This window comes from Pezoporus flaviventris, unplaced genomic scaffold (assembly GCF_033815535.1).
Source record: "Pezoporus flaviventris isolate CSIRO_AGI_PZ_B2104156 unplaced genomic scaffold, CSIRO_AGI_Pfla_v1 ptg000066l, whole genome shotgun sequence".
In the NCBI taxonomy this organism is placed as follows: Eukaryota; Metazoa; Chordata; class Aves; order Psittaciformes; family Psittacidae; genus Pezoporus; species Pezoporus flaviventris.
In genome coordinates this window covers 13,647,799-13,675,052 of record NW_026892614.1, presented here as the reverse complement: position 1 = coordinate 13,675,052, position 27,254 = coordinate 13,647,799, and the positions used below count along the sequence as shown (strand labels likewise).

At 42.0% G+C, this 27,254-nt stretch overlaps 1 protein-coding gene across 2 annotated transcripts in view; it reads right to left on the bottom strand.

Annotated features, from left to right (window-relative positions):
- GALNT2 (polypeptide N-acetylgalactosaminyltransferase 2) overlaps positions 1 to 14,158 on the bottom strand; it is a 101,737-nt gene extending 87,579 nt beyond the window's left edge. For both annotated transcript variants that reach the window (XM_061471290.1, XM_061471291.1), the window contains exon 1: positions 13,847 to 14,158. In XM_061471290.1, the coding sequence (XP_061327274.1) occupies positions 13,847 to 14,143 (297 nt within the window). In that variant the 5' untranslated portion in view covers positions 14,144 to 14,158. The remainder of the gene's footprint in view (positions 1 to 13,846) is intronic.
- Between the last annotated feature and the right edge of the window lie 13,096 nt (positions 14,159 to 27,254).

Here is a 27,254-nt window from a genome sequence, read left to right as displayed (position 1 = left end):
ACTGGGCATCAGATACAGAAGTAGTCAGTTGCTAGTTCAAGCTAGTTTCAGAAATGGAAGGTTTGAGCTCCTTTTTTTCATATTCTGCCAGCATGCAATTATTTAATGCTTAGATCTAGGATCATAAAAGTTTCAGTTAATGGAAAATAATCAAGTGACAATCTAACTTTCTTTATAAGTGCCTGGTTAGGTAGCAGATTTCCCAAAATGTATTCACCATACGTTCTGTGGTCCATGGCAGGAATACTGTCATGTCAGTATCAGTAGCTTTTCATAGTCGCAGGGAAAAAGAGAACATGCAATTTATTTACACAGTACTTTTTTTCAACTAAGATATAAAGAGCACAGCTGCTAGAGATTCAAATACAAACTCAAGAGCACAGCACAGGAACTGGACAAATAGAATACTGCTTCTGCTGCACATCTTCAATCCTCAAAGGAGTAAGAGGGCAGTGCATGTTACAACTGACTACTATTATCAGAATGGACATAAGAACTAGAATTGCACTTCCAGAAAAAAAAAGGCAGACTCAAATTAACAGCTGAAAAACTGCATAGTGCTACCTGTGAGATAGATTATACTAGGATAAGTAAACATAAAAACTGTGATTATTAATACCATGTTAGGGACTAATTACTCCACTATAACATGCTAAAAGGCATTTTTACTAGACATGAGTCTAGCATTCTCTTCACTAAAGTATTTAGGGGATTAATCTTAAAGTTAATGTGGACAAATTAAGATGACACACTTGGGCATGCTAGCACTCAGAGGAACAGTAGAAATACAGCCCATACCGTAGTATCCACCTATTCAAACTATACAACTGGGACAACTCCCATCTCAACAGTAGTTCTATCAATGTTAGCATCATTGCAGTAACTGGGAAGCACTGATGCCTGCTGGCTGAGCTGGGAAAAAGCTTTGTTTTCCTGGCAAAAACCTAGAATTCAGAAAGGGAGTAAAAGAGAATCAACTGCTTGACCATTGAACTATGTGCAAAAATAGCATTCAGGCATGAAATAACTACTAACTTCCAAAACCAGAAGGGAAGCCAGCACTAGCACTTCCTATCGTTCCATTGCCATTTTCTTCACTATTTGTATAGTGGCAAAATGCCATTTGAATACAAGGGGGGATGGAAACTATAAAATTATTGTCTTAAACTGATAAGCCTGAAAAAGAAAACTAAACCATGTCACAAGAAAGCAAACATGCTGCTATCCCAGCTGCTACAGCCTACTGTCAGTAAGAACATGAGAACAGTCTAAATGAAAACATCGTGCAGTTGCCAGAAGAACACTTACACTGACATGCTTCCAAAAAAACACTCCCATTGGAGACTTCTTTCTTCAGCTGACAAAAGAGCCAGCTAAACAAATTCAGAGCTAGAAAACTGATATCCATAAGCGCTAGCTGATAAAATAAGCTAGGAAAAAAAAACATCTTTTAATTACTCTGAGAAGATGCTTATGTGAAAGTATGTTTTCCGGACTGATCCTTTAACACTTCCTCTCTGACACCTCCCTCCAGGAAAAGGAATGCAGTACTTTAACCTGCAGAAGACAAAAGCAGGCAAATGTCTTCAACTCACTTAGAACTGCGTCACTGCAAAGCTCACACTTCCAGGCAGAAAGAAGAAAGTCAGACTTGTTCAAATTTTGTATGAGAAACAGCAGCAAACAAAGTATCTCCATGTACAAAAAGGCCACTGTCTCCAGTTTGAAAGAAAACCAAACCCACACATGCTTTGCCAAAACCAGTTTTACATCTGTCCTCACTTGTATAAAATAGAATCTCTACCTCAAAATACTGCTTTAACTAAGAAATACTGCTAAAAAATACCCAAACCAACCCCCCCCCAAAAAAAATAACCAACCAACAAACAAACAAACAAACAAAAAAAAAACAAAACGAAAACCCACAAAAAAAATACCACCCAAAAAAAAACAGCATGTGTCATGATGTTCTGGCAAAATATCATGACAGTACAAGAGGAAAGTGATATAGTCATATAGCTAACATGAATTAGGAATAAACTCAAAATAAGATGGTATACAACACTTGAACTGAAAAGTTTTCATAATCAAAGCAAACTGCACACACTTATAGCTGTTTTGCATACATAAACAAGTGCTTAGAGTCAAAGAATTTCCATCATTTCAATCCTTTTATGGATCATTTAAATAGAAATTGCCATCTTAAACACAGTTTCTCCTTGAGTTCTGCTAGTCATGTCTTTTAAGAAAAAGAAGGTAACATCTTAGAAGACTAATATGTGCATAGACCCACTAACATCCAGCACCTTGCTTAGTCATCATTATGAACTGGCTTTCACCACAAATTGGGCACACTAAACCCAGTGTTTCCTAACATAGTCCTAGGAGTCTTTACAAGATTTTACCAAATCACTTCAACAGCACTACCCTACAACACACACCAAAGAGCAGCTTACAATTAAGAAGGAATCAGTTCAGGCATCGTAAAGTATTGAAAGAACGTAACATCGAAAGTTCTCCTGCATCCCAAGACTTCTCTAACAACATCCCTAAACTACCTTTATAATCATTACAGGATACATAACATTCAGTGAGTAGCAGAAAGTTTTTTTACATCACTTTTCTTGCATACTTATCCAGATCTGGCACTGGAAACTTTTCTCAGTAACTGGGACAACATCATCATGAGATGATAGCCACAATAACAGTTAATCTGAACAAATGCCATATTTCCAAACTGTTCCCTGCATCTGAACTGTACTTGCTTTTCGAAATATACATCAGAATATCACAATTTAAGCAAAACCGAATATATGTGAACTGGAGGATTTAGAAGTGGTCAGTATCAACCACACTAAGATTGGACACTAGCTGTGGTTCACTACACAGCTTGACTACCATATCAGATCCAGACCCACATTCTATTAAGCTTAGCACCATGAGGTCCCATTACACTTCAATGCTGAAGGCTGAAAAGCTTGAGTTATCTTTTCCCTATGATGTATAACTTGGGACATTATCATTTCTTGAAGTCCATTCAATTACTGATTTTTAATCCATAAAAGCCAATTATCTAATACAGCTTGTTGAGTTACACATAGACAATAAGGTTTGGGTTTGAGTGAAAGGCCATGCCAAGAGAAAGCCACATAGGCATTTCTACCATAAGAACACAGCTAACATTCACAGATACCTAAATCCTACTAGGGAGAAGCCCTTTTCCAAGTCCATGGTGTAGTAATAGTCTGTTAAGACCATTCAATCTTTTGCATGATAGAACGAGGACTATAAACAGTGCTGTAATGCAAACAACAGTCAAAAGTGTTCTGAACAGCTGGTGGTATCTTTTCACCAGACTTTCTAATACTGTTGGACAATGTTTACAACAGCCAAGTTTATCAAGAAAATCATAAACTATACATAGCCAACCTAACAAATTTACTAGTTGAAATCATCAAAAAATTTACTACATGCTTAAAAATAAACCCCACAAAAACCCCCAAACCACCACAGAGCTACTTTGGCACATCACCAAATAAAGACACAACCATGGCCCAATTTAAAACATCTGCAACCATTAAGGAATAATAATGAAAAACTTAAAACCAAAAAACAACACATTAAAAAAGTCACACTCCGAGACCATCCGTGTGTATAAAACCAGTTTTCACATAAGCTTCTGCCTCTCAGGATTGCAAGCACACACGCAAGAGAACATTAAATGATTGCAGACCAATTTTATCATCTTGATTTTCAAGCTACTGTTCCCAGGATACAAGAAGTATTTTTCCTAGAACACCACTATGATCTGCATTAGTTATCTCAGTAGGTAACTGAAATGGATTTTTAAGCAAATAGCTTTTGCTGTGTATGAAGCCAGGTATTGTAGGTCTAGGCCAGAGTGAACATCAGGATCAATCTCTTGCTTATTTTTGCTAAAGAATATTCAGAAAGTATTGGGAATAACTGAACAACTGCACCTTAACTTTCCATGCTTACTTGCACTTTGAATATGAAGCCTAAGGATGCAAAGAAGTGCTGCTAGTTGCTAGGCCACTATCCACTACTTTTAGTTAAATAAAAAGGCATTTGGAGTCAGAAAGAAGCATTTCAACTATCAAGACCTGCAAGGACTTAAAATGTGCTTATTAACAGAAAGCACACAGTTTAACAAGTGGGGTGGAGGCACTTCTTTTAATAGACATCTACCAATCTAAGAGATATTAAGAATGGCTCTTAGAGGTGCACCAAGTAATAAAGCTCCAGCTCTCTCACAGGCTCCTATGGCACTTGCTACAACTACTGCTCACCAACTGCTCACCATCAGAAAAGCTAGATGTTCTGTCAGGAGAACAGAGAGAAGCATTTCCTTAATTAAAACTTGAAAAATATTCAGTAACATAGTATATATGGGTAATAACAATTCCACATGGTGGAACAGTCAGTTCACCATTTGTTGAGGATAAAGGACATAGAACATCTTCATGTCAGGGGCTGCTGGCAAAGGAGCACATTGCGCTGTGACACTACAAGTCAGAACTAAAGAACACCCCTTATTTGCTCCAAAGAGATAACACAGGAGCAAATGATCAAGGTTGCTGCTGATGGATGATCTATTACGGTAACCAGGAGGACTGGTGCATTCCCCTGTAGCAGATGATGTGCCACCACCCATAACAAGAGCTTACTACACTGTCTGGACAACATATGCAAACCTTATTTTGCAAAACTCTCCAGCAGATATATACTTCAATTCAATACACACACCCCCCCCCCCCCCCCCAGTGTGGCGGGTCCACCTACCACAGTAGTGGTTTTGTGATGGGGACATTTCCAAACGGTTGGACGATGACCTGTAAGTATTCAGGCTGGCTGTCGATTAGTCAGCAGCAGCTTGCTACCAAAATAAGAAAGAAGGAAATTCTCTTTTTCCTTACCAAGGTCTTAAGAAAGCCTAAGTGTACTTAAGTGAACAGAGCTTTCCATTTAATTTAAGGGAAGCAAGAAAGAAAAAGAAAAGCCAAGCTATCTACAAACCTCAGTGTTTCATCTCACTAAAACATATATCCATATATACACCGATATATTTATCGACCATCCTTAAATCAACAAGCCAGCTAGAGTAAATTTATTTTAGCAACCAAAACTAATTCTGGCTGTGTTGATTATTTCCAGGGTGGCTAAATATTTGGAACTGTATACAAGGAGAAAACATTTTCTACTCATTAAGTCATAGGTCTTTGAGAATTTGTACACAATAGCATTAGTTCAGTGCCAATTCTTTGTACAATCTTTCCTTGTATAAAGTCTTTTTGTTTCAAACACATCCATTACTCAGTACAGCCTATTGCATTTTTCTACTGCTTGAACTCAGCAGAATCTCTAGTATTCTTTGCTTTCATTAAAAAAGCATCCAGGTTTTACAACAATTTTACAACTTCCATAAGAGAGCACAGTTATAAAGAAGACAAATCCAAATTATTGCATCTGATATGCACTACGTAGCAGTTTTGGGGAATATACAGAATGCTCTAAAAATTCAGACTTTCTGTTCTTTTATTATCTCATGCCTTTCCCATTTGAATTCCTTAAGTGAAGCTCAAAACTAACATCTGCTTGGATAGCCCCTTTACAGAGATGTGCTTTGACAGGTGGTGGAGCTATTCGGACTAACATATTTTAACTTGTTTTAGTGACAATAAAGGTACCCTGGGCAAGTAACAAAACCAGTGTACAAAAAAGGGACAGTGCAGAAAATAAACAGTTTAGATGTCAAGACAACCAGGGAAAAAAATAAAGCGTTGATAGATATCTGCAGAGGCTACACTGGAAGGCTATCATATGAACTAGTTGCTTTTTTCCCCCCTCAGGAGAAAAACAACTTTAACGCACAAGTTGATACAGACCAAGGAAAAAAAAAAAGCCTACCGTAAAGCCACAACAGAAGTTTGGAAGTTTAAAATATACTATAGTCCAACAGGAGATGCATCAGTTACACTTTAATAAAGAAAACAGATGCTGAGGGGTTTTTTCCACTGTCTCGATCATTAACAACTGCCACAGGACACAAATAGTCTAGGACTGCTTCATTCATGGTAAGATTACTTGGCAAATGAGCACTTAAAGAATGACAGATGAGAAAGCACTGGGTATGCACCAATAACATACAGGTTTCATAAAATAATTCATTCTCCAAATAAGGGGGGAGAGAGAAATCCAGCACACGCACAAAAAACAATGACATACTTAAGTATCTTCACTTCCACTTAGCAGGAGAGGTCTATCATACGAAGCTTTCTGTGGAAGAACCTTACAGACCCAGAGGGAACATGAAATGGTTCAGTATCTAGAGTTCTCTACTATTTTATGCTCTCTCTTTAAATTCCCAAACACATAAACCAAACATTTTAATGTGGACATACAACTTTCTTCAATCTTCCCTCCTCAAGCCATCCCTTATTCCTCTGAAAGCTTACATGAAAGGAAAGAGAAGATGAGAAATAATTTAAAAACAAAAAGCATGAAGAGCAAACCCAGGCTTTAAAATTTATATAACTAAAGATTCCACTGCTTTGCATTACATGATGGCAAAAAACAACCGCTTAGTGTTTCCTTCTGTAACACCCACGCTGATATTCGGTTTCCATACTATCCCGATATATCCGGGCAATGACATTCAGCCCTATATTCCTGCAAAAAAAAATGCAAATGTCTCACTGCTTCCTGCAGATTCATTATTAGAATTTCAATGCACTGCAAACATATGGCACTGGCAATATATTAGCAAAAATTAGGGCTCGGTGGAAACAAGTTATCAATGGCCAGGGAGTTGAAAAACTGTTTGTACAATGCCTGGCTATCCCTTGATTTGTACCACTATAGCTAAACTGCTCTCAAGAGTAGTTTTATTGAGAAAAGATTTAAGTGGGCCAAATCAACTTAAACAAAAATACAAGTTTTGTTTATCATTTGCATTGACTTCCTCTGAGCAGCTTACATTCATCACCTGAGTTTCACAAGATCAACTGTGTCCTCATCCTTTCTTTTCAAACAGATTTAACTTAACCAAAACCACTGTATATTATATTATTTATAAGTTTCATGTAGTCACCAAAAAGGCAACCAAAAATATTTCCTAGGCTGTCTGCTGGAAATATTTTTTAACAGTTTCTAGTCCTGCAACAAGGGTTATTTTCTTGTGACACCCAGTACCAATATAAAAGTGTCTCTTCTATACTAAAGCAGAGTGTCATTGTGAGTTGCTTTCTAGAAGACAATACCACGTATCTCATCTGATCTACCACCATCTTAACAAAACAGTACCAGTTATACACAAGCACTTCAATAACACATAACATTGTAAACCAAAGAGAAAAGGTCCAAAGAGCCTAAAGTGGAAAAAATAATCAGGATTTCTAGGGAAAAAATGTGGAATTACCATGTAATTTTGAAAACAGATTAAAGTTCTCTAACATATGTTTAAATAGGGTTTGGGGGTGTCTAAAGACCAAGTGATGATAATTGCCTTTTCTTAAATTAGAAAAAAGGGTTATTACATCACTTTTCATGATGTATTTTTAGAAGGATCTAGAACACATGGAAAGAATGACTGGCATTTATTTGCAATATGTCTCAAAACACAAGACCAACAAGACAGAACAAGTAAGGTACATGGCACACTTCATTAGTGCAGTACGTTTTCAAACTGTGTCTGTCTAATGACATCACTAAAGCTTATAAACTTTGTATACAGAGATCACAGTAAGCAGCAAACCACAGCAGCAACGGAATAACAGAGAAGTGCAGCAAGCTACTACAGTGCCCACATGAAAGGGAAGAAGTGGGTGAAAAGCTGGTTAATGACCATGTTTTGTATGAAACTACTGAAGAATTCATTCTTGTTTCCCCAACCCTTTCTGCCACATATCAGCCCTGCTCTACTTCTACGTTTATGAAACAAACTGGCTAACAGCAACCCAATAGCAACAGCATCTATATCAAAGCCAAATTCACCAGTTTCTAATCTGGCAGGTTGCAGGGGACAACACAACAGTCTTCTAGCTAAGAAGTGATTTCTCATTGCCCCCCCATATCAACAGGAAAAAAGCCCCACTGAAGCATTCCAAATAGCAGATTAAAAGAAAAGAGCTTGATACAACCACAGCCCTAAAGAGACTACCCAAAATTTGCCTTTGACTGTCTTGTCATTGCACTCAAAGTTAAATTTTATTAAGTAATCCACAAAAATAAGTGACTGAATTGCCAAGACACTTTGTCAAGTGACATATGTTATATTAAAAAAATATGACAAACACCAGAGACTCATATTTGCATCCTAGTGCGAGAAGGACAGCTTTATTATTGAAATGCATGGGCACCTCATTTCTTTTGCATTTATTGTAGAACTGTAGAAAAGAGAAACGTACATCAGCAGAGACTGTAACCTGTTGTAGAGGAACATCCTTCTCTATCTCCTTGCACCTTCTAGATGCCACAGAAAGGACACATGATAATCTGACTATTTTAGCCTTACTAACTTTTTCACTTGTCTGAAGACTAAGATATTAGAAATCGCGTCCAATGTCACATCATATAAGGGCCTGAAGTTACGTTTTAAAATTATGTGGCAAGCTAACCTTAAGATTTAGCAGTTAAACCTGGCAATGCCTTCCTCAGATGAAAGGAAAAATATCAGAATTGGAAAGGTTGCTTTTAACCTCCTTCCAAAAAGAAGCTCTACTGCCTTACCGCACCCTTAGAGAAAGGGTCATACTCCGGCAAAAACAGGCTAATGCATGTGAAATTAAAAGACACTTCCTTTTTCCTCCTACTTAAACCTTCAGAAAGAAGGTTAGGAATACTAAATCTGTAGCATACATAGCACTCTTACTCTCCTATGTACGTCATTATGCATAATGGCAACAAGAGCCTCATTTAACAGTAAATGAAATAGTTTAGGGGTTCCAAATAAAAAGGAGACAATAAATAGGAAAAGAAAGCTTTGCATATGCTGGAAGGAGTTATTCTAAAGTTTTATCCTTGTAGAACAAGAACTTGCAAAGTTCGCTTCTTTTTCCCAGAGTTTCCACAAAGTCATGGAGTCACTTCCAATTTGTCATGCACTAAAGGCAAAATATCACCTTTTACTTCTGATTTTATTTCATCTCAGCTAGCTCCACGGTACACCACTTATTAAAAGCCTGCTCCAAAATAACAAAAAAACCCAAACAAAACCACAATACGGAAAGGAAAAATAGCACTATGTACAGGGCAATAACCAGTTCTACAGGAGAAGCCTGCCTCCTTGTGGCTCAACCAACCGTTAATCAGATTTCTCCATTCCATTACACCCAGTAAATCTGGTGAGCCCAGAGTAACAAGCTTCTAGTTCAAAGTGGTTTTGGATTTGGTGTTGTTGGGGTTTTCTGGGGGGGTTCCTTTCTTTTTCTTTTTTTTTGGGGGGGGGGATAAGGGAGAGAGAGTTGATGAAAAAGAAATACGTTTCTAATTTTAAGAAGCACTGGCAAAAGTTACCCTTCTCTTGTTACTGAAAGATTGTTTTTAGCCTCCTCCTTTACATAGCAAAGGGTGGGAAGGGACAGAGGTCCAACATAAAAACAACTGACACTCTTTACATGGCAACAAAAGATTGCCAGCATTCTGGCACCTAAATCCAGGAGGCTCCAAACCTTGGCTCAGCTGTAGCTTAACCTAGCAGGCCCCTCTTGATGCCTTAGCTTTTAACAGTAAATGCCCTTGCTGCCTACAGGTGTCCTCTGGGGTATGCCTAGTAGGATTTCACTCTTGGCAGCAGTGAAGCATTGAGTGCTTCCGACAAGATGCAGACATTCCTCCGTCTTGCCTGAAGGGCTCAGTTACAAGGGGCTACTCTCTTAATGCCTAGAAGAGCAAGTTCTTTTGGAAACAGCTGGAGGTTTTGGCTGGCAGTGGTTTTTTGGGTTGAGTTTGTTGGGTTTGGGTTTTTTCCAATCCAGTCACTCTACTGTGCAAGAGCTTGGTGGTTAAAGAACTCAAAACCTGTGTGACGAAGAGTCAAATTCAAATCCACACTCTTCAGAGGGGATCACATCACAATGACTTTGGCTTGGGAGGGTATGAGTAACTTTCTACCCATTTTTCACCAGCTGCTCCACATTGTACAAGCCTGGAACACAGAGCATAAACCACTTTTGCTGTGGGTTAGGAACTTCAGTCACAAAAAGAAGGGAAGTTCCAGTCTCCATTCCAAAGTCTTTTTTAATATAAAACACATTAAGTGAACATAAAAGTAGCCCACATTTTCTTACATTCTCGCAACTGTAGGGCTTGCAAGTTTCTTTCTTACGTGTTACTGCCTCTCTTTTGCAAACTGTTTCTCTAACCTTTACACAAGTGAATCAGACTCACTCTTTCCAATCTATAACCCAGTGGCTAGAAAACGAATGAACTGAACATGGCTCTCCTGCGCTTACAATCATTTTAATTGGACATTCACTAAAGGTGAGAAGAAAGCAAAAAGAAACACTTTTTCCCCCTCCAAGGACATTTTGAATTAAAGGCTTCGACTCTACCCTTCTTTTCAAGAATTTATTTTTTTTTTTAAAGACAAAAAAGAAAAAGGTTGCCACACCCAAAATTCCAGACATGGAAGACACCACTTCTTTCTACTACAGTTTTATGCCTAGGTCCTGAGTGAGAAACACTGCACCTTCCTAATGTTTTTGTTATTACTATTCACACATTTACCAATGAGACAGCTTCTACCTTGTGTGCTTTAAACACTTTCATGCCAGTTCAGCTCCTATCAGGCCAGAGCACTGCACGCAAGACTGTGGATTCCACTGCTGTCGCCAGGGGCCAAAAGTCTGGTCAAGGCTGTACCACACACTGCAGCATTCAAATAGCTCCATAGATCTCATTAGAAAGTTGTAAACAGAGAACCAAAACAAGTACAAGCTTACATGAACGCAGACACTATTCTAATAACAAAAGCAAGGGGAATAAAATAATAATAATCACTCTTCTTTTACTCAGGTGCAATGCTGGCAAAGGGCAAACATCTTCAACTCCACTGAAGAGAAAGTGAATGGTGGTGCACATCATACAGCAGGACTGGCTGCCGTACTAAACACATCCAGGACATCTGGATAACAAACTAGCTCTGTGTATGGAAGAAGAATCACCCTCGTGGAAAAAACATTCTGTTTGTATAACTAGGTCTGTAATTAACAGGTAAATTGCTTACACAGTTGGAGAACTATCCCCTCCCAGCTTTTGTAATTTTATAGTCTGAACACTGCAGAAACTTCAATTTACTAAAGGTGATGTTCTTCTGTACAAACTCCATTCCCATTATACTGAAATAGTGGGCAAGTAATAAGGACTACATGAAGTCATACACACAAAGAAATTTACTACAGGAGGGTTTCTGTTCCTAAGTTTAAGACAGTTTGTGTTTTTGCTTTATACCAGGGTCTGACACTAAGTTAATAAGCCTTTTATTGAGATTCAAAAGCCATTACATTACACACATCTTCCTCTACTTACATTTGTTAACCTACGCTGAGGCGCAGGATTAAATTTTACGCTTCACTGACAGAAAATAGAATCCTAAATCACCAATGCACGTATAATTGTTAATTTCCCCACTTGTTTCTTGTGGTCACAGTACCTACTTTCTTCCTTACCGCAGTTTAACTTTAAACTTTCACATTTTTAGTCCTAGCACTGTGCTTCATCAAATGTCTCATTTTCTTTAAATTATCTTTCCTAAACTCTCCCAATTACCCAGACCAGCAAGGTTTACTGAACTTCACACAGAATTTTAATAAATCATACTACTGAAGCACGTGTCAGTATATCTTAAAACCATAATAAAAACTCCTGCTAATATCAATAATAAAGAGCAGCAGGTTCCAGTAGATTAGGTACTAGCCTCATACCCAGAAAAACTGGTTTATTTTCTATTTTATTCTCACCTAGTCTTCTAGGTGACCTTGGGCAAATCACTATCCCCAACCTTGCAGTTTCTCCAGCAGTAAAAATGAATTGAGCAGAGTTGCAAATCTGTCTGGAAACTCCAAATGAAGCATAATATAAGAGTTAAAAATGTATTTCCGTATCTGCAGATATATTTGGCTTGATAGCTTTTCTTTATACCACTACACATCAGCAGCAGCCCAAGACTGCTTTTCCTTTCTAAATACACTCTGGTGGTTCTTCAAGAAAGGCTTTATAGGCTACTGCTTTACTTTCTATCTCATGCTTGATCTATTTCTGCTCCTGTATCTACTTTGAAGGACCAAGAGCTTGTATTTAGCAATACACACTTAACACTTACTTTAATATATAATGTCAAAAGCTGCTGTTGAACACATTCCTAAACTACAGGGAAAAGATATAACAGGGCACATCAGAACAGAGAGCCAATTAGCAACGAGCAGCAACTCATTCTCCAGACCCCTGCTCATGTAAGTAATCACGCAAGTATTTGCTTTCACAACCTGCCACGGGAACCAGTCATCAGCAGAATTTTACTGGAGATACACGCACTGATGAACCAAACTGCAGCACAGCAACGTGAAGAGATTCCTCTCCTTATACACGGCTACATTTAAGAAAGGCTACTTTTCACTTAACAGGAGACTGCCATTTAATTAGCAAATAACACTGCTTAGCTGCGATGCACTTCACTCACTTGCCCTCTTCCCACTACCGGGTTTTCTGAAACAGATGCAATTCTGAGATGCTTTATCCCCTTTCCTGTTCCAAAATCTAAGGTCTAAACAATCTCTAAAAATCTCTTGTCTTTGGTAGGCGCTCTTTTCCATTTTTTTTTTTTTTGGGGGGGGGGGGGAGGGGGAGGGAAAGTCCACCAAAAGAAAAAAAAAAGCACGCTTACTCATAATTAGTTAGTGGATAAAGTTGTCACTTGACACATCATGCCACGAAACCCTGGTTTAATTGACATAAACATGAACTACGAAGCACTTAACTCCCAGTTGCCTTCCTGACCAATGAATTACTACAACACACGGAGAAATTTACTTCATAAGTTGATGGACAGAATAAGGAAAGCTTAGTCCTGTGCTGTCAATAGACAACTTCTTGGAGGATAGCAACTGAGCCGTTAAAAAAAAAAAAAAGGAAGAAACAGACCTTCCACATCACAGACACGAAACGTGACAAATCCAGCTATTCCCTGAAACATTGCAAAACAGATCCGAAAACGCTATCTTCTAGGCTTAGCGCTAAGGAGCAAGAAAACCACTGTGCATCCAAGAGGGAAGACAAACGGGGAAATGAATTTCCAGCTCGGACCCTCGCGTGTTCTCGAGGTGGGAACACGATCCCAAACGACTCCGGTGAGGCGGGGGAAGGGAAGAGAGGAAGAAAGGGGCAGAGACTATCTGCTGGGAGGGGAGCGGAGCGGAGCCAAGCCGAAGCGGGCCCCCCATCCCCGGAGAGCAGCCCAGGTCCCCGCCCGCCCCATTCTCCCCTCCCACACCAACTTCCCCCGGCCCGGGACGTGGCCGGTCGCAGTTGGGTAGGGAGCGACGTGACGAGGCTGAAACCGGTCTGAAGTCCACAAAGAAGCCATCTGCCTCCGGGAAGCGGGCTGGGGAAGGGCGAGCGGGCTGGGGACAAGGAGAAGCCGGCGGGAGTTTCACCCCGCCTGAACGCCAGAGCCCCCCCACCAGCAGGGATGAGGGTCTACCCCGCCGCAGGAACGGGGAGCGCCGCTCCCCGCCCAGCCCGGCCCGAGCCGCCCCGCCGCTGGGGCACGGATCAAGCACACCTTCCCCGCCCGCCCCGCGCCGCGCCAGGCTCCGGGCTGGGCTCTCACCTTCCTGCCGCCGCCGCTGCCGCCAGCCAGTGCGGCGCTGCCGCCCGAGTACATGTAGTAGGCGATGCCCAGCACCCAGAGGAAGGCAAAGCAGAGCAGCAACCGAGACCTGCGCCGCATCCTCCCTCCCTCCCGCGCCGCCGCCAGGCCACCAGGAAACGGCCAGCAACAGCCTCCACTCCTGCCGCCGCTGCCGCCGCGCAGGGTCAGGGGGCAGAGGGCGAACGCCCGCCCCCCGACCAATCCCGAGCCCGCCCGGCCCCGCGGGGGGCGGGCCGGGGCTACCGGCGTCGCCATGGTTGCAGCACGCCGGGCCGCCGCCTCCTCGCTCACTGGCCGGGGGCTGCGCGCCCCCCGCGGCCGCACGGAGCGGGCCCGGCGCTGCTGGACCCTCCGGGCCCTCTCCCCAGCGGTTGCCTGGGAGCCAACGGCCTGGCGGCAGCGCGGGTAACGCTCCCCCCCTCTGAAGCTGCGGGGCCGAACCTCTGTCCCTATCCCGGCTGTGCCTTTCCCGGGCCGGCCTGAAGTGGCCGGGCCGTGCTCGCAGCGGAGCGCCTGCAGAGCCGTGCGGTCTGGGCCCGGGCCGCCGCCTGCCTCCGGCCGAAAGCGGCAGGGGGCCAGTAACCGCGCTCCGTGAGTCTGGGTGCCGGCTCCCTGCGGAGCGGCGGCACGGGCAGCGCCGGCGGCGGGACCCCGGACTTGAGTGGTCCCGGCTCGCTGGTGGCTGCACACGCATCCAGTGCAGTGTCCGAGCACCGTCGTGCACCACTGATGTGTCGGTCGTTCCTCATTTGGGTTGTCCCGCTCCCACCCGTATGGCTGGTTATACAGAGTCTCCCAGTTCTCAGAAACTCCAGACTGGCCACCACAGGTCGTCTGTCTGTCTTTCCGTGGGAACAGCAGGGAACAGGTAACATGCTCTATGAAGGTGCTGTCCTTGAAGTCACTTGAGGCAGGTCTTCATTAAACCTGTAAGGTGAGAAAGTCGTGTTGGATGATGTCCAGTGTCATCTGTGTGACAGGTATCTGCATATCATTTGATAAGCCTCTGCCTGATGTTATCTAAGAGATTCTTCCATGGGCTTAGGGGAGACATCAAGGTCCTGACAACCCCACCTTCTCGCTGAGGTGACACATCTGCTCGCTTTACACTCCTGGGGTCTCTGCCTGGATTTTCACAGGAGGTTGACCCTTATGGGGCTCCACTCTTAGAGACTGCTCTGCTGATACAGGGTCATTGCTTGTTAAAATTACCTTTCTTCCTGCTTACCTAGTTCCACCCTTAATCGCCTCAGGACAAATGCCACACTGCTGCTGGCTCTCACTGTGTTTCACTGACTGGGGTGTGCACAGCTCATGCTACTCTTTTTCCACACCACTGAATTTCCTGTTGTTCAGAATTCGCTGCTATCTCATCCTACTGTGAGACATCGAGAAATGAGAACACAAAACTAAGAAGGGAAGAGACATTCCCTAACAACTAAAAACCACCTCTATTTCAGAGTCATGGTATCCACTCAAAGCAGAATATTACTGTTTTTTAAAGTTTTTCTGTCATCTCACCATGTTTATCAATAAGCTGATTTACTGCAACCCATTCTGACTGTACCCTGCATTTCTGTTCTCCTTCTGTTTATATTGATGTGAGACCTCTGCCAGCCCAGAGCTACAGAGCCTCTATAAAAGTCTTCTCCCCAAGCCGTGCCAGGCTGTGTCAGGGTTCTGGCAGAAATTCTGTTTCAAGAACAGGAAAAGATCCAGCAGCCAAAAGAAATGGCAGTGAAAAGCTCACCTGCTCACCAGCACAGTCACTCCTCTGACAGTCTTGTCAAGGAGTTGATTCATGTCAGTGTTGGCACTGACTGGGCAGAAGCTGTCTGGCATGCAAAGGTTTCAGTGAATAACTGTTTACCTTCTCACCTGCCAGAGCCCTGATGGAGAGATAGGGTGGATGAAAAGACAAAGGAAGAAATCACAGATAAGTATTCAACCAGGGAATGTAAAATAAAGAGATCATAGAATCATTAAATGGTTTAGATTGGAAGGGACCTTAAAGTTCCAACCCCTCCCTACCCCAGGCAGGGACACCTCCCACTAGACCAGATTGCTCAAAGCCCTGTCCAGCCTGGCTTTGAGCACTACCAGGCATGGGGCAGCCACAGCTTCTCTGGGCAATCTGTACCAGTGTCTCACCACCCTCACAGTAAAATGTTTCTTCCTGATGTCTAATCTAAATCTATCCTCTTTCCATTTAAAGCCATTCCTGTCTGTCCTATCATTCCATACCCTTGTAAAATCTCCCTCTGTGGATTTCTTGTAGACCTCTTTTAAGTACTGGGACCTGCTGTAAGTTCTCCTCGGAGCCTTGTCTTCTCCAGGCTGAACAACCCCAACTCTCAACCTGTCTTCATAGGAGAGGTGCTCCAGCTGTCCAGTTATCTTCATGGACTTTGTCTCCTCTAGACTCTTTCTTCAGAGTAAATGACTTTTTCAGTAAACTCAGCATTATGATTCTTGGTTTTGAAGGGAGTTGGAGAGAGACACCCACTTTGTGCAAAACACAAGTGTTGGAGTCAAACAGCTGGCACCTATTGAAGTGAGGTACACTGGAGAGTGTGGGCTGCCAGGAGACATGCACGTGTTCTAGATTAGAGTTTTTGATTTATCCAAAGTGTGTTTGATGCAAGTGAGAACAGTTCCTGCAAAAGCACTGATTGTGCCTGGGTCTAAAAAGACACACACACACATGTGCGCACACACACTCCACCCCAAAGGCTAAGTTTTAATTAGCAAGATTTTCTGTAGAATTCAGAGTACTCTCAGCAGCCCAATCTTGTGAGTATCCTCATAAACTCCTGCCACTTAAGCTCTACAATCAGCTAGACATGAGATGAAGAAGCAGCTCCCCAGCTGCTGGGGGATTCCTTTGCTGGGCAGATCTGCTTAGGAAGAGGGTGTTCTGCACTACATGCTTCCCCACAGAAAACATGTGTGCCAAGCACTCAGTTCTGGAAACATAATCCCATTCAACTTTACAAAATCTGCTGGCCACTTACTCTTTAAACTCCTTACAAAACCTACAGAATCCTTTCTTGCTCTTTTCGTAGTCTAAAAGATCTTGGGACGGTCTCCAACGGTGTCCCTGCAGCCCCGCAGGTATTTTCACTGATTTTAGCAATGTGCTTACGTAGATTTTTCCCTTTCCAGCAAAATTAGTCAGCCATGCATGTACAGAAAATCATTCTGTAGCTGCACACTTCACAAGCTTACCAAAATAATCCACTGCACATGCTCAATCGCAGTTTTCAAAGATTTATACCTCAGTCAAATCAAAACTAATTTCTTCTTGAACAAGCAAATACATGTCTTCTTCAAGGAAGGCTACTTCTATGTCAGAGTTCATTTTTCAGTCTTCTGCTGATAAAGTTATAGAAATGCTCAAAAAAGGCTGTAAAATCCTATCTAGTTCAATAAAAGTTGTGGGGTTTTTTTTTTCACTCTCATGATATTCTGAACTGGCTGAACCAGTTTTGTTCAAATCTGTCCAAAATATTCACATTTGGACAAAGTCCCAATCTGGCAGATTTCATCCTGAATCATTTATACTTCAGAGACCACAGAAAACACAGAGGTTTAGAATGGAAAATATTACATTGCTTTAACTCTAGGAAAAGCTGCCTGTTCCATTACAATGCATTCGCGTGCGCATACCTCTTTCCTCAGAAGTCCTAACGTGTTTAGTCAGAAAAGCAAGACTGGGGGAAAAAAAAAAAAAGGAGGCACTTCAATTAAAGCAAGGAACTCAAGAAAAATATAAGATATTTTTAATTGATTTTCCCACTGCATTTCAAAAGAAAATATTATCATATTTTAAAAGCAGCATTGCTAGAATGATTCACAGAATATAAATGCTTCTGTATCAACCACAGCCCTTAAACACAAGAGAGATGAAAGCATGTGAGAGTACAAATAGGAGTGAATTTTGCAGAAGGAATCATCAAAACTTTGTCTTTGATCTGTAGGGAAGACACCTAGCTTCAGTGGGACAAATTGTGATCTAGTTAAGTAGGGTGTAAACCAGAGGGAATTTGACTGAATTTATCTGAAAGCAGGTATAAAACCAGACACAACTGCAACTAGAGTCTAATTCAGAGTGTTAGTGTTCATCTTCTTGTAACTGAAGACCACAAAAGCTGCTCGTCTTTTTCTGGAGCAAAATGACCTAGTCAGGGTTCAATGAATCCTCAGACAGGGCAAATGGAAAGCAGACCTCACCTTTAGGAATGAGTCAATCCCTTACTCATGCAAGCAATCTTGTCCTTGCAAAGACAGGAAGGAGGATTTTCAGATCAGGTCTAAACCACAGAAAATATCTTTAAAAGCTTTAAAAGGCCGAAAATCCAACCAAGATGCCTGAACCTCTTTGAAACACGGAAGCTATTATGTTGCTGATCCAGTTCAGATTACATTCCTTCAAATGTGTGCAGTTATTTCAGAAAGTATATCATTCCTCCTCTCTCACGAGAAAAGTTACTCATTAGCCTAATATAAACTGTTCTATAACATAGAAATCACACATAAATGTGAAATTTAAAATACATCTGTAGAAGACATAGGTTTATTAATGCCCTGAGAGCTTGAGCTGAGTACTCAGCCCGAGCTGAGTTTGTGTTTGTAGTGCAAGAATTGTGTCTGTATTGAACGATACTGATCCTGCAAACATTTATGCAAATGTTTAACTTCATTCAGTGCGTATTCCCATTGGAGTTGGTCGGACTACTCAGACGTTTAAAATTATATGCTCATGGCTGAGTACTTGCAGGATTAAAGGTTAAGTGCAGATAGCAGGTCTGAAAATCTATGTGGGTGTTTTGCAATTCCTCACTGCACAGTGGTAACAATGAGAAACAGACTACCTCCTCAGCTAAAGACTTGGGAGTCAACATGTCCTTTCCCATCTGTTTAGATGCCAAGAACTGTGTTTGTTTAATTTTTCAGCACAGTTTCTGATGCTACCCAGAGTAGGCAGACGTGCTGGCAATAGCACTCGAAAGTGGCTCACTTCCAGAAAATCTTGTTACCCTCCAAGAATGTTTTTTGAGGTGTTAAAACCCCAAGTAGCAAATATTGTATCATGCAGTTTTACCTTGAAAACAGTTTCACCCTGCCTGACTACAGGGTTTGCCATGCAAGGTCCAAATACCTTGAAGCCTTTTAGAACCAGAGCTCTTATCCTAGACTTCCATATTGAGAGGTGGTATCTTCACTTTTAAAGCAATACAAAATGGTTATTTCCCCTGATAGCATAATGATTTTTATGCTGTTTCCCCATTAGAGTTTGATCAACACATTACATCATGAGGTGCAGTTACTGTAATCGCTGCATTTTCTCACAGAGATTTGAAGTATCAGCTGAAGCCTTCACTCTTCCAAGGCAAATGATCCATATCTGGAAGCCCTTCCTCTCTATTAAATAAAGTTTAAGGTTCAACATTCCTTGGAGTTGTTCAGTTCTCCAAAGAGAGGAAACAGATTCTTTTCCTATGGGTGGTGAAGACAAAGAAAGAACAACTCAGCCTTTGGTAGGCCTCCCGCTAAAGATGGCAGAAGCCAGTATAAACTGCAGTCCTATTGCCAACTATTCTTCCTGAGCTGAGTCACTTAGTGTGTTGGACTGAACTTCAGCAGCACAAAACAACCCTCTGCAGCATTCTGTAGGCTGATGATTGGATATCAAAATGTGATACAGCTCAGAAGCATCTCTCATAGGAGAGTGATGATAGATGAAAGAGAGAATCTGCTCTGGAGAAAGACTTGCTGGAACAATGACCCCACCTTTGACTGAGGTAATTTGAACCTCTTTCTCTGCATTTATCTGAATTCTAGGGGTCATGCTGGATTCTTCATAGCTGCCAGAAGTGGTAAATACTGATGATCTGTGGTCTGAGACAGGGCAGGAAATTCCATCCTTTCCTCTGGAGCAAGACTTCATTGCAGTGATGTGCAGCTGTAGTACTGTAAGTCATTTGAGGCTGGGGTTAAGCACTATGTGCTAATGCATAATACAAAAGTCTATTTTAGAGCAACAAAGACAAATGTGAACACATCACACAATGGTGCTGTAATCTCAACGGGTACTTTGTCTATTCAAACTCATAATCCAGATCAGTAAGGATACAGCCAAGTAATTTGAGGCTGTCTATCTATGATACAGCTTTGCCACAGAAAAGCATAGAAAATGCAGCTGTGTTACCATACAGTAAGATTCCTGGAGATCAAGAAAAAGGTTTCTCCATGTTGAAATGTTCTACCAGAAGCAAGGTTTGCTTATCTCTTTAAATAAAGTCTTTCCTAGATAATTGCACCATCATCAGCTCACCATGGGGAATGTGGGAGAAGGGAAAAATCAAAAAAAATGTAAAGAAGACTGAAGGAGGTGTGGTAGGAGGGGAGGTGAGAGTATGAGGAAACAACACAGCCTTTCCAGAGTTACTGCACTATATTCAGGCCCTCTCCCTGCAGTGTCTGAATGGAAAAGACTGATAAGTGATTCAGATCACCAGCTCCCCAGGGTGTCAGACCCTAGCTTCTTATACAGATGTCAGGGAGAACCAGATGCTTAGCGAGTGCTCAGCCTAGGTACTGCAAATACTTCTCTTCAGTGTACTATTCTTCAGAATATATTCAGATTCAGAAGGACAGAGAGAAAACCTTTCCTTGCTATGCAGTATTTTAGTTTCAGCTGAATAGTGGAAAACATCTCCTTACTTATTCTCCACTTCCCTTATAGTAGGAGTTAAAGAAAGCATTTTTAGTCTGAGACAACAGAAAGCAGGTCTCCATTTTTCTGGAGAAGCATCCTAATTGCTGGCAATGACAAGCTACTTGCAGAGATGCCATAGTGGATGGGCTGAAATACAGCTGAGATGTCTTTGATTAATATTTTTTAATTTTTCAAGTATGATTCTCCATGTTCATACTGTTGGCTCCCACTCAGATGCACACACAGTGGAGCCTATGTCCCAAAAGTGGTACGCTGCCCATAGCAAGCTATTCACACAATTCCTCCTGGACACAATGCAATTGGGCAGTCAGCAGTGGTGTGCATCCCCGGAGACTCCTCTGCACCATGTGAAGGACACCACTCCCCACATACCTGCCCTAGCAGTATGTCTGCTTTTTGCATTGCAACTATGGCTAAACAAATAAACCGCAGTGATATATTTTTATCAACGCTATAGATTTACTCCCAGATATTGCTTCAAGAACATTTTGCACTGTGCAATTAAAAGTAGTCTTTTCACAAGCACGTATCATCAATAAATATCTTACTTTATCATATTCATTTGCATATTTACAGTTTGCAAAATTTGGTGTTTGGATCCCACCGTCATTATAACGAACTACACAGGCCTTCTGTATCACACTACAGAGCATATCTCATGTAAGAGGGAAAAGAGATGCTCACAGCTATTTCAGTTCACATACCCTCTAGAAGTCATCTATTGCTTTCTCCCAGATTTAATCTTTCAGTGCTTTGGAACAGTCAGTAAATAGGCTCACTTACCACAGGGGACGAAAACTGATCCCATTTGTAGCCTTCATGACCCTTTTGGCTTCAAACCTTTATCATCATCTGTTGAAATCATGAAAGACATTGTTTCTGAAAACAGGGCCAACAGCAGCAAACCTTGAGAAATCAGTTTTGCACTGTGACTCTTACAGCAGAAATTAGCCAAATCAACCCTCTGTGGAACATGTCTGAACCACAATGAACTTGTCCCCAGTGCCTATCACACAAACAAGATAACTTGAAAGAGAAACTGGGCTTGCCCTGCAGAAACCATGTATTTTCTATCCCCTTTGTTCTTTCAAGAGTTTCAGGTAGAGGAGCAAGTGTTTTCTTACAAGAAGTCAAATGGCAAATAGAACAACTTACTTTCCTGGTTCTGTAAGCTGAAGGTCTGTGGGTTTGTGAACTGAGCTTAAGATCCTTTTTCCTTTTTCATTCTTCCGGTATCAGTGAACAGTATCACTCACTGTTTTCTCCAGCTTTCAAAACTATTTCTGAACTGAGAAATACCTGTACCTCATGGTGAGATGGTTACATAATAATTTTACTTTTACTTGTAAATTAGATTTTTCCAATGCAGACAGGTGTAAATGAGCCCTCCCCCACTGAAATAACATTTTCTGGACTCACTAATTCCCCAGCAAGGTCATTCTTTCCATAAGTCCAAGAGGGAGATACTTTATCCGACTGTTATTTTACGTGCACTGGTGTAAATTGGGAGTGACTCTGTAGAAGGCCATGTTACTACAAGGATAAAACTGACGTAAGATGAGAAAAAGAATCAGGTTTCCCATATAGCTTTTTCTCTCACTGAAATGTAGTGATACACAGTGGAGAAAAAAAAAAGGTATTTGCACAGAGAACTGCACTTCTACAGGTACTTTGTACAGAACACTCCTAAAATCTGTCACCACAGCAGACTTCATGCATGGGAAAGTTCACAGGGCCACTAGTATCCTTAAAGGCTTGTGTGAAGGAGGGAGGGTGAGAAAGGTATGAGAAGAGGAAGAAGAGAAAGAGGAGGGGAGAATCAGTAAAAAGAGGACATGCCCTCTGCTTAGTTATGTACGGGGATATACTGGTTGTGTCAGGAAGCCCAGCATGAGGGACATGCCTTTGCACTGTAGCCTTTCATGTGTCACTTGTTAAGGAGAGGGAATGCTTCCTGTTGTGATGTTGGGGATAGAAAACTGTGACGTGAACAAGAAAAACACTGTTTCTGGAATCACATCTTTATAAGCAGCACTTCTACTGAATACTTATTTTTCTTTTGCGCTTAGTCATCCCCTCTAGATGGATGTCCCAGGACAATCTTACGGGAACAAACACCCTTGGCTGTACTGCACAGTATAAAACATTTAACAACTATTCTCTGTGTGTCCTTGTTACAGAAGAGCTTACTAAGTACTTGCCTAGGGACACAGATGTACCCGCAGAGGTACAGTGTGACGGTGGTGAGACAAATGTGCACACACTATATTGACCTTGGCAATCATACACCATGTGGAGCACCAGCAGAAATGCTAGTAGTCCACCAGCAGAAATCCTGCCTGTAACCAGCACATCCCCTGCCAAGCCTAGCAGTGCCTCACCTAAACCATTATTTGTCTGAGTCATCTGCCCTTTCAGGATCCCACATGCTACGTGCCCTGGGGCAGCTGAGACCCAGAGCTGTTGCTGACGAGAGTATGAGGGAGAGTGTGAGGTGGACGGCAGCTCCATGCTACAGGCACCGTTGCACCTGAAGGCAAGGATCCCATCAGGAAGAAAGCCATGTCACTGCTTGTTAGCCAAGCACACACCTATGTGCTGCAGAGGAACCCTGTACTTAAGCACTATCTGTGCTCCCACACTTCCGCAGGCTCTTTCAAGCCACTGGTATAGGATTTCAGCCAGAACAAAACCAGCATCCTTTGTGCTTGGATGCCATGGTCTTCCCTGCTTTTTGACAGGACCCTGCTAGAGGTTGGATGCAGTGGGAAGCCTCACCTGCAGCAGGACCACCGTTAGTTTTTATCTTTCTCTTTCATGTTTCTATTTCAGTTTATCAGCTTCATAGCTTTTGACTTTCTTCCTGACACACAGATTTCTTCTAAGTTCGATGAAGGGCACTGTGTTTTCTTGCCACAATTAATCACATGTTTCCTGGCATGTGACTAAATAACAATAATTAACCTGGCAGCTGGAGTTTCCCTGTGTTGGATCATAGTGCTCTGTGCTGGCTCTTCATAGTATTTGCTTGCTGTCTATGCTGCTTTCTTGGCTAGGTTACCTTCAGTCATACCATGTGCTTGAGTAACAATAATAAACAGGAAAAATGAGGCAGTTCATAAGATTATTATTATTGTAGTTACGTTTTCTGTTCTAAAAGCCAAAAAAACATCAGCAGGACCAATACACCCAGGAGAGCTGTTTTTTCCCTCTACTCACTAAAACATTGAGCTGTTTGTTGTACAGCTGTATCAAAGAATTTGATGAGACACCAAATTAGTTCAGGATCCCACTGGTACTTCAGCTGCTGAATTTGATCTCCATGAGAGAGAGACAGGAAAGACTGGGAGCTTGTGTTTGAAGGACCTGACCAGATTCAGATCTCGAGCGCTTGTCAGGGTCAGTCTGCACATGTCATTCTTTTAGTTCTTGAAAAATTGTACTGTGCTGATGCACAGGAAAAAAGCCTTGAAATAAATGGCCTCCAAGAGCCAGAAGAGGTCTTCACAGGATTCCCACCCCACCAGCCAAGGAAGCAGGGTCCTGGTGGGAACTTGAGGAGGTAACCCCAGTTTTCTGGAAAAGCATCCTAATCGCTGGCAATGACAAGCTGCTTCCAGAGGAGCCAATGTGCTTCAGATATCCCAAGAAATACAGAATCAAGGGGCTTACACTTACAAATACAGCAGAGGTCTTCATTTGTGATTTACCAGGTGGAGAAGTTTTACCATCCAAGAAGAATAAAGTCTTCAGAGAGGAACTTCTTCAACACAGGAAACCCTGCCAGAGCTGTGCTCTTATGCATGGCCCATGGGAAATAACATTACCTAGACCTGAGAAAAGTCTGAGTAAATAAATCAGCTGAGCAAAGGCCTCTTTCCAGTGTCTAACCAGTCACCCCCTTCCCATGTAATTCTCCTTGCTAAGGTTTTCCTCTGATTCCTTGAGAAAAGCCCACAAGCATTCAGACTGGCCCCGCCACAAGCAGGCTCCCCACACGTCTGCTGGGGAGCCAACAGCCTCAGACAGCTGGTATCAGGACACAGAGCTCCCAGTCTCCACCAGAGAGAACTGGCTGGGCTGCTCAGTTCCCTGAAGCTCTTCAACAGCTGTCTCTGAAATGGCCTGGTCTCAGGCCTCTCACAGTGAATCAGAGTCCACAGCCCAGGTTACAGTCAGTGTTTGCACTTGTAATAGGTCCCCGTGCTGTGGGTTGTTGCAGGGACCACAACTGAGCCAGTAAACTGACTTACTGGGCTGAGATACACCCCAGTAAGGAATCCTTAGTAAAGCCAGCACTGATCCTGTACCTGACCAAATATCAATACAGAGGGTGTTGACCTAGCACCATTCAGAACCATTAAATTCTCTAAAAACAAAAAGAACAGATACAATTTCAATCTACTGTATTTGCAGCTCAGTTCCTGTTAGATCTCCAGGAATGAAAGCAACCCTACATAGAAAAAGACAGCTTCAAGTAAAGGCAAGATGAATACCTTCTGGAAGCAAAAAGATATATTTTGTCAATTGATTACACAGATGGTAAAATCATACAAGCAGTGGCAAGGTTGACAGCAATTTGGGAGAACTGGCGATATCCCAAAGGCTAAGGAAAGTATCTTCTTCGCCCAATGCTTCTTGACATTTCCTTAGAGAGCAAGTTCGCAAATTGTACGTTTCTGACTTCAGACAAAACCTCCCAGGCTTGTCAAGGGTATAGATGCTGCAATTGACAACCCAAGGCTGTAAAACATCTATAGGTGTTGCCATTCCTTTTTTTTTTACTCTTTCTTTCTTTTTTTTCTTGCTAGAGGTGGCTCTTATAACATCTTGACTCCTGAGTGAGATGAATTCTGTCAGTGTGCCAATTCTTAGCACTAGGCAATGGAGGGCAAAGATAAGGCTTCAGATGTGTCCCACTTATATGTCAGAATACTGCAACACTGACAAGTATTTTAGGGCTGTACATTCCCTGAATACTAAACTTCTTCCTGGTACTAGCTTGTGCTATACAATCTGGCTCTTTTTATACTTCAGTTTACCAGTGTTGTTTCTCATTTGCAGTTAGGCTGGTCGAGGAAGAAAGCCCCTCACAAAAATTAATATTGCGTTTATCTAATCTTTAGTCAAGTATGTAGCACATGCAAACTATTCACACAAACGAGGATTAGAAGTCTGCCCTCCTAGGGCAGATTCCTAGAGCTAAGATATATTCACTCCTATATCATCCTGAGGTGTTCTTTATCAGAGCTTAACTCTCTATTTATCTTTGCAAGGTTTAAAAGGAATGTTTTATTACCAAGCTCAGTATCTCCTTGCCATCCTCAGAGATGATTGAGTGGAGAGTGCACTTATAAAATTTATGGCCAATGACACCAAGGTGAGAGTGGATGGAAGCACTTCAGAGAATGGGATCAGAATTCAAAAGTATCTCAATATGTTGGAGAAACAGTGTAAAGCTATCAAGACAGCATTTAGTAACAATGTGTACAAAGCACTACATGAAGAAATGAAAGATCAAATGCACAAATACGAAATGAGGAATCATAGCAGAGTGGGAAGACTGAAAAGAAAAAGAGGATGTGAGAGCTACAGTATGACACAAAGCAAATATGAGCGAAGCAGGTAAAATTCCTGAAAGGCAGCTCTCATACTGAGATATATTAATACAGGAGTGTCATATGCAAGAGGAAATTACTTAGCTCTGCAAGGTGAAGACACAGCTAGTGTACTGGAGCTAGTTCTGAGTGGCTGTTAAAAAGAGTAACAAGAATATAAGACATTTGGAGAATGTGGCCTATCAGAAACAGCTCAGATAATTAGGTTGGTCACTCTAGAAACTCCAAAAGGAGATTTGACAATAGTTTTTACAGCATGTGAAAGACTGTTCAAGAAAAACCAACAATCACTTATTGCATTTGTCCAGTTTTCAGGAAAGAATCCATTAGGTCCTGCAAAACTGCTATTAGATATTGGAGGAAAATCCAAAGCTGGCTAGTAATCCTCAGGGAGACTTGGGATTCTGTGCTAGTGGAGGATTTTAGGAATATATCTGACAGTGTTGCAGGTATATTTGGTCCCACTTGAAGCAGGGAAATTCTCTCAGTAGTTTCATATAGCTTCTCAATATTCTCAACTCTGTTTTATTAACAGCTCCACCCAGTTCCTTTTTGTTTGCAACAGCACAGAGGGAAAGATGAGCTGCAGGTGCTTTTCAGTCACTTTGGCAGTTACAAATTCAGGATCAGACACCTTTCCTTTCTCATGCTGGTTTTGGGCAAGCAGGGACCGTTCTTATCATCTAACTCTGCTCCCTGCTTGCACATGTGGGTTTTCTAGTAGCAAGAGTCTTAAGGGGGTTGCATTCCCCCTTTTTCCCCCACTTCAAGCTATGTGGCATGGGTACACTCGTGTGGTCACACATGCCCACTTCCCAGTCACTCCTAGATCTGATATGGGACTCTACTCACAATATTTCCTAGGTCACCCTGAATTTTTGCCCTTACTGTGGTTGAAAGCAGAGAAGGTTTACTCAGAGTTCAGCTGTCCATGAAGACCCTCAGGCTCCAATCTCTACCCTAGGATCAACCCTGCGGAAGGCAAAGCCTGAGCTGTGGAATGCTG